This window comes from Cibotium barometz, chromosome 15, assembly GCF_041138505.1.
Source record: "Cibotium barometz isolate CiBa-2024 chromosome 15, ASM4113850v1, whole genome shotgun sequence".
Classification (NCBI taxonomy): Eukaryota; Viridiplantae; Streptophyta; class Polypodiopsida; order Cyatheales; family Cibotiaceae; genus Cibotium; species Cibotium barometz.
In genome coordinates, this window is record NC_141060.1 from 7,831,627 (window position 1) to 7,844,057 (window position 12,431).

Sequence of the window (12,431 nt, forward strand, 5' to 3'; positions counted from 1 at the left end):
GACAACGGTTGAGCGATAAATATTATTGACGATTCAATACCGATAGTGATAATGATCAGTGTGGGTAGTTTTAGGCAAAAAAACCAAATCTAAATCTTCGGTATATACGATGGTATTACGGTATTAGGTGATCTCTTGTAGTGGTTGGATGTTGTTTAGACTCTCACCTTAGAATAGGGCTTAAATAAGCGTAGAGAAGCCCAAGGATGGTTGTGTGCCCGCTTAGTTTAGGGCCATAAGATGATGTGAAGTGGGATATTGGAGGTGCAAGGGCTTGCTAATATCTTAACCTTGTGTAATTTTTGCATTGTGGCAGGCAAAGCAAAGCTGTGGTGTTCGCCTAGCGTCCCCTCGAATCTAAATGTGTTCTTATTATTTTGTGTATATTTTACACAAAATTAAATGTGATCTTAGTATTGTTTATATTTAACCCTCGAATCTAAATGTGATCTATTTATTGTTTATATTTCACACAAAATGAAATTATGCTCACACTTGCGGCCTTCGTCAAACTAGAGCGCATCGTTCTCACAAAATGAAAGAAATTAATATAATATGGCTCACACCTCTCTATATAAGAGTTTTGTGGGGAGCAGGCGCAAGACAACATTGCGTTTCTTATGAGCGGCGACGCGTTTAATTCCTTGTCTGTGTACATGGCGTTGCTTTTTTCATCAATTACTTGTAGTTTTTTTTTGGGGGGTTACCTTTTCATACTGAGGTTTTTGCACCAGCTTAGCTTCCTGGTATCACAAGACTAACGTCCTTAGGCAGCTTGCTTTCTCGCAGGATAGCTAATTAGAAGAAGCTATGGAGGCTTGGGTGTACAATCCCGCAGATGATGACCGCAGGCTTCCTCACAAATACGTGCCCAATCGCCCAGTATCAGAGGAACACTTGAAAGGTGACATGTTTCGTCAAGTTTAACTCTTTTCGTTATCAACTCAACGCACAGTAAGCTTAACAGTCAGCTTGTTTGCTGCGTTAAAGATTGCGTCATGATGCTCAAGGCCTAAGGGAGGTTTTACTCTTTGTTAATTTAATTTTCGTGTAGAACTCGGCGTCTTACATTGGAAAATAGATGTTGACTGCAACTGGGAGAGAGACCCTACGCTCGAGAGAGTAAAAGGCGACCATGGCTACGTTTATTGGGTAATCAGCTTGTTATTGCAGCTAGCAATAATTAATCGTTTGGTATTTGATTCCTATGATATGGCATTATAAAAACGCAGTACTAGTGCAGCTTACTAATGCAAATGAAGGTGACGACTACTACTACTACTACTGCATGCATGCATATGTGATATGATTTTGGTTTGTAATTACTACCATGATGCAGGAGGCGATAACTGTAGCACCTGGCGTTATGGACAACTTTGAGCAGAAGACTGAACACTTCTTTCAGGAACATCTGCATCCCTATGAAGAAAGCCGACTTATCCTTGAAGGCCGTGGTAAATCAAATCAGTCACTTTATTTGGTCATGAAAATCTTCGATGATATTGCATAATTATGAATTACCTTCTTACATGTACGACGCGCCGACCAACGTCAACCCTATTGGCTCCCAAGCAACCCAAATTCCGGTCAAGTAGCTGTCAACGACGTTCATCTTCTTGCATATATACGTCGCCCTCCTCCACTGTGCTGTGCTGCAGTGGGCAACTCACGGAACTTTATCTACCACCAGCGCCCACCTAGGTCATGATCATGGTGGTGTGGTCACACATCCCATCAACGTATGATTTGTGGTGACTCTGCACTCACACCTCAGGCAGCGAAAATGTATTTCAACATTGCATGACTTGCTGATAGCTTGCTCCTCCTCCTCCTCCAAAGTCTTGGAAAGGGAACGATATGCTACAAGGGTAGAGCTACGAAGGTAGGGTCTCCGTCTTGCTCTCTCATGCGGAACGCAACAACGAGCAGCATTAGCATGAGAAGACGAAGTGTGCGTGTGCGAGGATTTGGGCGAAACAAATTTGGGCATGATGATGTTCCGGAAAGAAGACTTGAAAGCAAGAAAACGCGAGGAGGAGGGTAGAGAAGCCATCGGCACCATCGTCGAGCAGATATTCAAATTAGGCTTCAATATGCAAACTAAAAACCTAGGCTTGTTTTTGTGTAATGTTATATATATATAACCTGGTATGTGTAGCATTGCACTTATAACTAGGAAGTGCAGCTAAGTTAATGCTAATCATATCTAGCCTTTCTACGTAGGTTATTGGGACATAAGAGATTACGATAACAGCTGGATAAGGTTTACTGTCAAAAAGGGAGATATGATTACCTTGCCGCCGGGAATGTACCATCGATTCACGCTCGACACCGAAGACTACATTAAGGTACATATGATTATCTTTTTGACTCGCGGCGCGTAAATACTAGGATCAACCAATCCTTGATCTTTGCACACACTCCTTGATCATATTCCCTCACTATTATTTCGGTTTCATTAATCTTAATCTACCAATTACCTTACCAACGCAGGCAGTTCTTCTATACACAGAGGTTCCCACGAGGATCGATCTTCTTAAACCTGATGGAGATGAGATAGAGTCGAGGTAAATTTATCATCCTCTCTTTCTCTCTTTGTAGGAGGAGTGATAGGCTATCATTTTTATGTACTATGAAGCGAATGTCTTGGTAACACTCTAATCGGTTCAGGAGCTTGTTATAATCTGTCTGTATTCTTCTTGTTACTATCAGTCACCTCCTTGAACTTTTCACACAGACTTTAGATGAAGTGAAACTTATCTCCAATAACTAGTATTCATTCCTTCCTCTATTTGGAAAAAAAAACATTTTTAGATTAAGTGAGACTTATCTCCAGCTAGTATTCCTCTCTTTTTTTTTTCAATAACATGTTTTTACAAAGACAAGACAATCTACACCCTTGAGTAGGTAGTCTTGCATTATCATGATATATCTACTTTAAATATTTTCATAACTTGGTTTTCCTTCACAAAGAATTTATCTTTCATATACGCATGTATATAGTGAATTGTTGGTTTTGCATCATCATAATCTGTTGTTGACGGTGTTGCAATGTCTCTAACTATTAACAGGCTTTTGGTTGAATTTACAGGAAAGAGTATGTGGCCAATGTGTTGAGCAATCCTAGTGCAATGTTTAGGTCGATAAACTCGACACTAGCAATGTGATAAGAGATCATTAAGCACGCTACAAGCATGAATTCATAGACAATACATTTTGTATCAGAAGCTAGCTTCTGATTTCTTTGATGGAGTTAATTAAGAGAGGAGGAGGAACAATATAGTTGGCTTCTGTTCTTGTAGTATGAAGATAGAGAATCTTGCCCATTTTTTGGATGGCCTCTTTTTTAACTGCAAACATCCAAGCCCTTTTCTTAGCTCTTCCACGAGCTAGATATGCCTTCTAATCTCGTTGTTGATTATGACTTCTCCATTATTCATTGTGTACAAGGTCTTGACAAGATGTTTTTGGTGGTTCTCGTTAACCTTAGGTTAAAAGAAACATGTAGACATGGCATGAAACCTATGAGATGGAACATGAGCCTACTTGCATAAGCCTAAGGATACCTAATCTTATACTATGTGATCACTATTACCGACATGCCTTTTTGACGTCTTTTTTAACAAAAAATGAACATGTAAAAGAACCCCAAAAGTGTCAAAATTCACGTTAAAAACCATCAAGCTAGACACACCACTTACACACCCAATATGAAATTGCCTTTTTAATAGATTCGGTTGTCTTTAAAAAAAATCTTTCAATGAAACTATAGTATTACTGATCATAATCCTCCAAAATATCCAGTCCATTGTTTTACAAAAATTATCATCGGGACTCTCCGTAGACCAACTGGTCAACCAACGAGATCCAATATCAAAATCCAGTTCACAAAAATAATTTCCTTCCAGTTCATTTGAATCTTCCTCGACATACAATCATCAACATTAGTATACCCTAATTTCCTATGTGGAATTACGGTGAAAACTCCTCTTTTATCATCAAAATTAATTTAGACCTTTTTCTACTTAAATACCATGAAAATTCCTCTAAATATCCATATTTTGGAATATGTAAAAAATTCCTCTTTTAAAATTTAAATGATTGAATCCCAAATGTCATGGGAATTGCTCTTTTAACATTTGAATTCTTATGCATAAAAATAAATTTATCAAAAATTTCTATTTTCTCTTAATTAAATAATTATGCATAAATACGAAAAAGCATTCTTTCATGAATATGATAAAAATCATTCTTTTTGCTTAAAATTTCTAAACCTAGAATATGGTAGAAATTCTTCTTTTAGTATTATGCATAAAAATAAGATATGTTTTTTTTAAAAAAAAATTTGCCATAGCTTCGCTACTATTACTGATAATTCTCAATTTGCCATAGCTTCGCTACTATTACTTAAGAGGCAAGCAAAGCAAAGAAGATAGAGACCACCGCGTTGGTGAGGCCAGCAAAGCAAGGGATCTGATAGAGACCATTGAGCTCGTTAGGTGAGCAAAGAAAAGAAGACAACTTACCAGGGTAAAGAATACAATGCCACACCAAATTGTGCATCTTGTAGGGTGGGGGCTGAGCTGCATCTTGCCATTTCCATGGAGACGATCAGAGAAAGACCAGCTAGCTGGGGAGGTGAGTAAAGAAAAGAAGACATCTTACAAAGCAAAGAAAAGAAGACAAAGAAAACGAACACAATACTTTTCAACATAGTAGGTGGCAGGTTATGTACTTTATTCAAAACATTCGCCCCACAGCGGGAGGCCTGAAAATTTGAAAGTCTACGGGGTATTGAAATTTTCACCCACCGTGGTTTCCCCCCTCTGGTGATACATGTCAGCAAAATCTTACCCCCAAGCAAGTGGAATGTGGCCTAAAATGCTTCAAAACACCAATAGGCCAAAGGGCACGCTGAAAATTTGTAAATAGTGTTGGATTTATTAAAAGATCTTTGCACATGCAAAAATTGAACATTTTTAATTTCTTCCATTCCAGGGTGAATCAAGATACCGATATAACCAACTACCAATGTTTTAAGACCACCATGCATTAGTCCCACTAGTGTGGATTCCATTTTTTCAATCCCTTTAGGTTTTCAACAAACCAAAAAAAGGTTATGGAGCATGCCCTCGAATGGGTATGCAAAATTCTAGCACAACATTGAAGGTCCCTTAAACCATACCAGATGTTCTCAATTGAATGTGTCCTATGGTTGAGGAGAAGCTCATGTAGTGTACTTTAGAATGATTACTTGGTTGCATGTATGTGCAGAACAAATTTTTGACATACCTATTAGGGCACATGGCCAACTTGCTACCTAGCTTACTAGGCCCTATTTTATTACAACAAAACATGTGAGTTTATTTAATCTTAAAAAACATAATCTCAAACAAATGTGACATGAAAGCACCACCCACTAGGCATCATGAGACCATCTAGATATGACGTTAACCTACCCATGAATGAAAATATCTCAATATTCCACCAAAATGATTTTTTTCTATAAGTCTAGTGTTAAATGCCTTCCAACCCCATGTTATAATGATGGGCATTAGTTCATGTTAAGACACATATTTGGAAGCATGGTATATCCTACCATAATTCAGTGTTCTCCTGCCAGAACGATGTCACTCTAGTAGTGAGTTTCGCAATCAGCAGGGTGTCTTTCCTTTTCTTGCATTCTGTTGAAGCCCACATACTTTTCAATTCTTGATCATCGTGCATTACTTTTACTCTGCATCCAAACTGCTAGAGCAATGTTGGACCTTCTAATTGACAACATCTTTGATGCTGTGCATTTAAGCTGTTTCGTCTTTGTTTCAGGGGATACCAACATAGCTAATGTCGCTCTCTTTGCAGCTAATTGATCTAAGCTGTGTACCCCTTTCACTTTCTGTAGGCCATCTCTTAGGTTAGAAAGTAGTGTCTCTTGTGCATGCATCTCCTAAGGCATTGGCGGGGTTTTCACTCTATGGATTTTAGGGTGCAAGGTAAAGCTTCTAATGACAAGAGGCTTGTACTCATGTGAATGGCCTGATGTTGCTGCCTTGAATTCTCCCACTAATCTATTGGCCACAGCTCGTGTTCTTCGCTCCGGTGGCAATGTTCAAATGCATCCATCTACAACCGCTTCCTGTTGTGCTGCTCTGCAAGGAGTCTTATGTCTTCTCATTGTTTCTCCCTCCACATACGTTGCAAAAGTGTCTTGCATTGCCGCTTTGAGCTTGTCATCTGTGCCATTTCTTTCCTCGTCTTGTAATATGCTCCTTGTGCCTTGACCAAGCTTTTCAGCGTTCCTATCTTGCCACCTTTTTCTGGTTCTCTTGCAAGCCATGAAGAGTTGCATATTGCCATGGAGACGATTTATACAGAGATCATCTAGCTTAAGAGGCAAGCAAAGCAAAGAAGATAGAGACCACCGCGTTGGTGAGACCAGCAAAGCAAGGGATCTGATAGAGACCATTGAGCTCGTTAGGTGAGCAAAGAAAAGAAGACAACTTACCAGGGTAAAGAATACAATGCCACACCAAATTGTGCATCTTGTAGGGTGGGGGGCGAGTTGCATCTTGCCATTTCCATGGAGACGATCACAAAAAGACCAGCTAGCTGGGGAGGCGAGTAAAGAAAAGAAGACATCTTACAAAGCAAAGAAAAGAAGACAAAGAAAACGAACACAATACTTTGCAACATAGTAGGTGGCATGTTATGTACTTTATTCAAAACATTCGTCCCACAACGGGAGGCCTGAAAATTTGAAAGTCTACGGGGTATTGAAATTTTCACCCACCGTGGTTTCCCCCCTCCGGCTATACACGTCAGCAAAATCTTACCCCCAAGCAAGTGGAATGTGGCCTAAAATGCTTCAAAACACCAATAGGCCAAAGGGCACGCTATCGGATTTGATGGTGTGCGATGTGAAATGCAATGACCCTTGACATGCTTATGAGTCATATAGCAAGGAAACTGCAAAGAAAAAGAAGCAATGAAAAATTGTAAATAGTGTTGGATTTATTAAAGGATCTTTGCACATGCAAAAATTGAACATTTTCAATTTCTTCCATTCCAGGGTGAATCAAGATACCGATATAACCAACTACCAATGTTTTAAGACCACCATGCATTAGTCCCACTAGTGTGGATTCCATTTTTTCAATCCCTTTAGGTTTTCAACAAACCAAAAAAAGGTTATGGAGCGTGCCCTCGAATGGGTGTGCAAAATTCTAGCACAACATTGAAGGTCCCTTAAACTATACCAGATGTTCTCAATTGAATGTGTCCTATGGTTGAGGAGAAGCTCACGTAGTGTACTTTAGAATGATTACTTGGACGTTGCATGTATGTGCAGAACAAATTTTTGACGTTTTTGCATAAAGTGTTATAACATATGCTATTTAAAACACATGCCTCAGACGCCACATCAAACTTGTAACACTTTAATGATCAGATTATAAATTTTGCTTTTGTGTTTTGTTTGTCTCATATTGAAGATTGGAATGTGCACTATTGCCTCGATACCAAGTTTGTCGAATTCCATTGAGCAATGCATAAGTTATGGGTCGGGAAAGTTACCTATATACAAAGAATGCCCTGAACCTCACCAAAAATGGCTATACCCAAGCATGCATTGACCCTATTGTTGTGTAAAAATCAGAAGTCCTTGCATGCGCTAAATCTCCCCTTTGTTTACGTGGATTTGGATGCGGATGCGCATAGGTTTGTCATGGTTGGAAACAATGTTTTCTACATATTTCTTGCTCTTCAATTTTAAAAAAAGGGGCCCCTTTTTTAAAACATTCTATTAAATGCCTTTTGTATAAACAACATGTTTTAATTTTTTTAATGCTGTGCGGTTTCTGCTACTGATATGATATGGAATCATGGGATTTATGCTGCGTATGGTATGGAATTTTTGGGGTTTATGCTATGCACTTTATGCTATGCGATTTATGTTGTGCGGTTTATGCTGTGCGGTTTATGCTGCACATCATTTGCATTCATGGTAGACAAGCCATGTCTATGTGCATGGTAGCCAAGCCATGTGTAGGCCAAGCCCACACCATTGGGAAGAAGCAGCCCGTGTCGACACGGACTGCTTCCCAATTGTGTGGCCTTAACCTACACATAGCTTTGGGGAGGGTAATTTGAAGATAGTGATGTAGTATTGGTTTCTATATAGTTCATTGTATAACATGTGCAAGCAGCATCAAGTGCAAGATGCATTTTATACAAGTGTTTCAAGTTCTCATAGTCTTGAGCATCTCTGATGGCAAGGGAGATCTACCATCTATGTGAATTATGTAGAGTGGGAAACATGGGGATCTATATCTAAGGGTGATTTGAAATAATGAGAGATGATATTCATAGTGCCACACAAGCAAAATTGGTAGAGGCTAATGTTTGACTTCCTGGTACAGTAGAACATTTGAGTAGCAAAGAGATCCACATGGTAGCCCATCCTTTTCTATGTCCATGGTAGCCTAGCCATATGTAGGCCAAGTTCAAAACCAATGGGAAGAAGCCCACATTGGCGTGGGCTGCTTCCCAATGGTGTGGCCTTGGACTACACTTGGCTTGGCTACCATGGATATAGACATGCACATAGACTTGCACCAATACATTGTTTGAGGTAGAAGATACATGCACATAGACATACATGGAAAATTCCTAAGCAAGAATAAGCAACTCTTTTAGGTAGTTCCTCGATGATAAGGGTTTTTATGTGGAGGGTTTCTATGTGTAAGAATTGCACATAGAGTTAATGTCTATATCCAATGATAGGCTAGACATATGAAGGCCAAGGGCATAACCATTTGAAAAGAATAGTGCCATATGTATCCACAGTGTTGAAGGACTAATTAGACTGATTAACTGCATGGTTGTTGGGTGTACTCAATATCTATTTGGGGAGTATATTTTTACTCAATTCAAAAAGAGCCTGCCAGTTTTTTGCATGTATTTTTATCACTATGCAGGTCGTGGTACTCTAGGGTGGATGATTGGTTTGATGGAAAAGCCCAAAACAAAGGCTATACTCACTATCTATTTGGGGAGTATATTTTTATTCAATTCAGAAAAAGCCTGCCTGTTTTTTGCATGTATTTTTATCGCTATGCAGGTCATGGTACTCTATGGTGTATGATTGGTTTGATGGGAAAGTCCAAAACAAAGGCTAGACAAGCCATGTGTAGGCCATGTGTAGGCCAAGGGGAAATCGAAACCTAAGCCATATGAAGGCCATGGCCAAAACCACTAGGAAGCACCTTGCGTCTACGCAGGCTACTTCCCAATGGTTCTAGCCCTAGCCTTCATATGGCATGGCTACCCTTCATATAGACTTCACATCTAGTGGCCCTTGGCTACCCTTCATATTGACTTCACATTTTGTGGCCCTTGGCTACCCTTCATATTGACTTCACATTTTGTGGGCCTTGGCTACCCTTCTCACTATGCCTCCTACCCTTACTGGAGGCATGACACCAAACATTTTGGGGGTGCCAATACAAATGGGTTGTGAGAGATGTGGCTTTGTGTATTATATATAAGAGTCACTCTTCTCCTTCTCTCTACTTCTCAATGTCTTCATTGTGCATGAGATTAGCATTAATATTTGTAGCATTTTGTTAAAAATCATGTACTGTCCATGCCATCTGTAGCCATATGTATGCCAAGGGTGAATCCAAGGGTAGCCCGGTCATCTGTGTGCCATGGCCAAAACCATTGAGAAGCAACCCGTGTCGATGCGGGCTGCTTCCCAATGGATTTGGCCATGGCACACACATAGCCTGGCTACCCTTCATATAGACTTCACATCTCATGGAACTTGGCTACCCTTCACACTGTGCCTCCTACCCTTATTGGAGGCATGACACCAAACATTTTGGGGGTGCCAATACAAATGGGCTCTAAGAGATGTGGGTTTGTGCATTATATATGAGTCAAGTGCTCTTCTCCTCCTCTCTACTTCTCAATGTCTTCATTGTGCATGAGAATAGCATTAAGCTTTGTAGCATTTTTTTAATCATCATCTATTAGCCATGCCATGTGTAGGGCATATGTAGGCCAAGGGTGAATCGAAGGGTAGCCAAGCCATCCATCTGCCATGGCCAAAACCATTGACAAGTAGTCCGCGTCTATGCCGGCTACTTCCCAATGCTTTTGGCAATGGCACACGGATGGCTGGGTTTTAGAAAATCAATGAGCGTTCCACCATTTGTACCATACATTACGCAAGGCTAGGATTAAGTCTCAGTGGTAGTTCTGCGGGGTGGTTCCGATTTGTGTGGTAGACAAACTTCATTATTTTAATGGTGTGACATTGTAGTATGATCAGCATCTTTGTGCAAGAGAAGGGGCTGCATGGCATCATAAGGACTAATGAAGTTCAGGTTGGTAATCATGGTTACCTTGAGCTTGGCTTGTTCCCTAATGTATGGAATCTCTTAGGAGTTATTATGTTGTAGTTATTGTAATGTGGAAGGACTAATTCATATTCTTCAAGCATGATTTAGTTGTGTGTTTGTTTGTGTTCACAAGATGGAGAGAAAAAATTCCACGAAACAAAGACATACGGTGAAAAGAAAGAGCAATCGAGTGTTGCAAAAGGAAAACAGTGGAGAAATTAAAGTTAGTCCTCCATCAATTGATGAGTTGAAAGAGGCTTCTAGAGATGGCAGTGGGATGGATGAAGTGGGGGGGAAGAGAATTTGGATGAGACTCAAATTGCAATGGAGGCTTCCCTTCAAATCGTGCCATATGTACCCACCTCTGAGAATGAGCCAGTGGTTGGCTTCACAGCTACACAAAGCCTAGAGAGAAGAAGAGGAATCAGTTAGACATTTCATTAGATGTCTCAAGCATTCAAACTCTCATTGGCTTCCACATGAATGTTATTCAAATAATCACCCTGCTGTGGATAGGTTCATCCGTCGCCTTACGCATGAAGCGACCTCCTGTAATGGCTCAGTCACCTCATTAGAGGGATCACTATGTGGGATAAAGTAACACAACAAATGCCATCCAAGTAGAAGATAATCTGATGGTCAAGGGAGCCAAAGCATTAGATTCTAAATGTGATACCACTTCTACTATTAAACCCATTGCTAAGGGTAACACTTTAGTGGTGGGTAACACTTTAACGGAGAAGAATTTCACAAATTTTTTGAAAGTAACCCAACATGGAATGAAGGCTAAGAAAAGGTACATATTTATTGAAGGAGAGAGTGGTCATGAGACTTCTGAGTGCCGCACACGTGCAAGTGCTCGTCACTAAATATTTCAAACCTCAACACAATGGGATTTACCTTTTCCATCACAGCTCCACAAGCCATAATGCCTACTACAACACCTCAAGCCAATGCTGAGTAAACGGCATAGCAACCTATTGGCATGCTAGATTTACAATGGAAAAATGTGTCGTTACTTAATGTGTCTACTATAGAGGCTATATGCATAAAGAGATATGCATGCATAGAGTATACTACATGCTCTATGGTGGCTCTATGCAGCCTTAGAGCTTGCACAACTCAATGCATGCCTAGAGCACACATACTCTATGCATGCATAAACCATGCTCTCTTTATGCATGCATAAAGCATAGAGATCACATAGTCTATATTCTATACATGTATAAAAACTATAGAGCATGCATACATAAAAAGTATAGATGCTCTATGCTTAATCTATACTCTATGCATGTATAAGGTATGCATGCTACGTATGCATAGAACATGCATACTCTTTACGAAGGGTAGCCAAGCCATCCATCTGCCATGGCCAAAACCATTGACAAGTAGTCCGCGTCTATGCCGGCTACTTCCCAATGCTTTTGGCAATGGCACACGGATGGCTGGGTTTTAGAAAATCAATGAGCGTTCCACCATTTGTACCATACATTACGCAAGGCTAGGATTAAGTCTCAGTGGTAGTTCTGCGGGGTGGTTCCGATTTGTGTGGTAGACAAACTTCATTATTTTAATGGTGTCACATTGTAGTATGATCAGCATCTTTGTGCAAGAGAAGGGGCTGCATGGCATCATAAGGACTAATGAAGTTCAGGTTGGTAATCATGGTTACCTTGAGCTTGGCTTGTTCCCTAATGTATGGTAACTTAAAGTGTTATGTCATGAGCTTTTTTATTGTATGGAATCTCTTAGGAGTTATTATGTTGTAGTTGTTGTAATGTGGAAGGACTAATTCATATTCTTCAAGCATGATTTAGTTGTGTGTTTGTTTGTGTTCACAAGATGGAGAGAAAAAATTCCACGAAACAAAGACATACGGTGAAAAGAAAGAGCAATCAAGTGTTGCGAAAGGAAAACAGTGGAGAAAGTTAGTCCTCCATCAATTGATGAGTTGAAAGAGGCTTCTAGAGATGGCAGTGGGATGGATGAAGTGGGGGGGAAGAGAATTTGGATGAGACTCAAATTGCA

At 40.0% G+C, this 12,431-nt stretch overlaps 1 protein-coding gene across 1 annotated transcript; it reads left to right on the plus strand.

The window, feature by feature from the left end:
- The first annotated feature begins 810 nt into the window (after positions 1 to 810).
- Positions 811 to 3,167, plus strand: LOC147630916 (uncharacterized). The gene is made up of 6 exons (XM_086808981.1): positions 811 to 904; positions 1,055 to 1,152; positions 1,340 to 1,454; positions 2,224 to 2,348; positions 2,494 to 2,567; positions 3,092 to 3,167. Exons 1-6 carry the CDS (start codon positions 811 to 813, stop codon positions 3,165 to 3,167), a joined length of 582 nt encoding a protein of 193 aa, XP_086665107.1.
- The last annotated feature ends 9,264 nt before the right edge of the window (positions 3,168 to 12,431 follow it).

What these genes read in the sequence shown, in the direction of transcription:
- LOC147630916 (XM_086808981.1), top strand. Translation starts at nt 811, where the DNA reads ATGGAGGCTTGGGTGTACAATCCCGCAGATGATGACCGCAGGCTTCCT. An exon ending in ACTTATCCTTGAAGGCCGTG is followed by an intron (nt 1,455 to 2,223) that starts GTAAATCAAATC and finishes CTTTCTACGTAG; the next exon opens with GTTATTGGGACATAAGAGAT. An exon ending in ACACCGAAGACTACATTAAG is followed by an intron (nt 2,349 to 2,493) that starts GTACATATGATT and finishes TTACCAACGCAG; the next exon opens with GCAGTTCTTCTATACACAGA.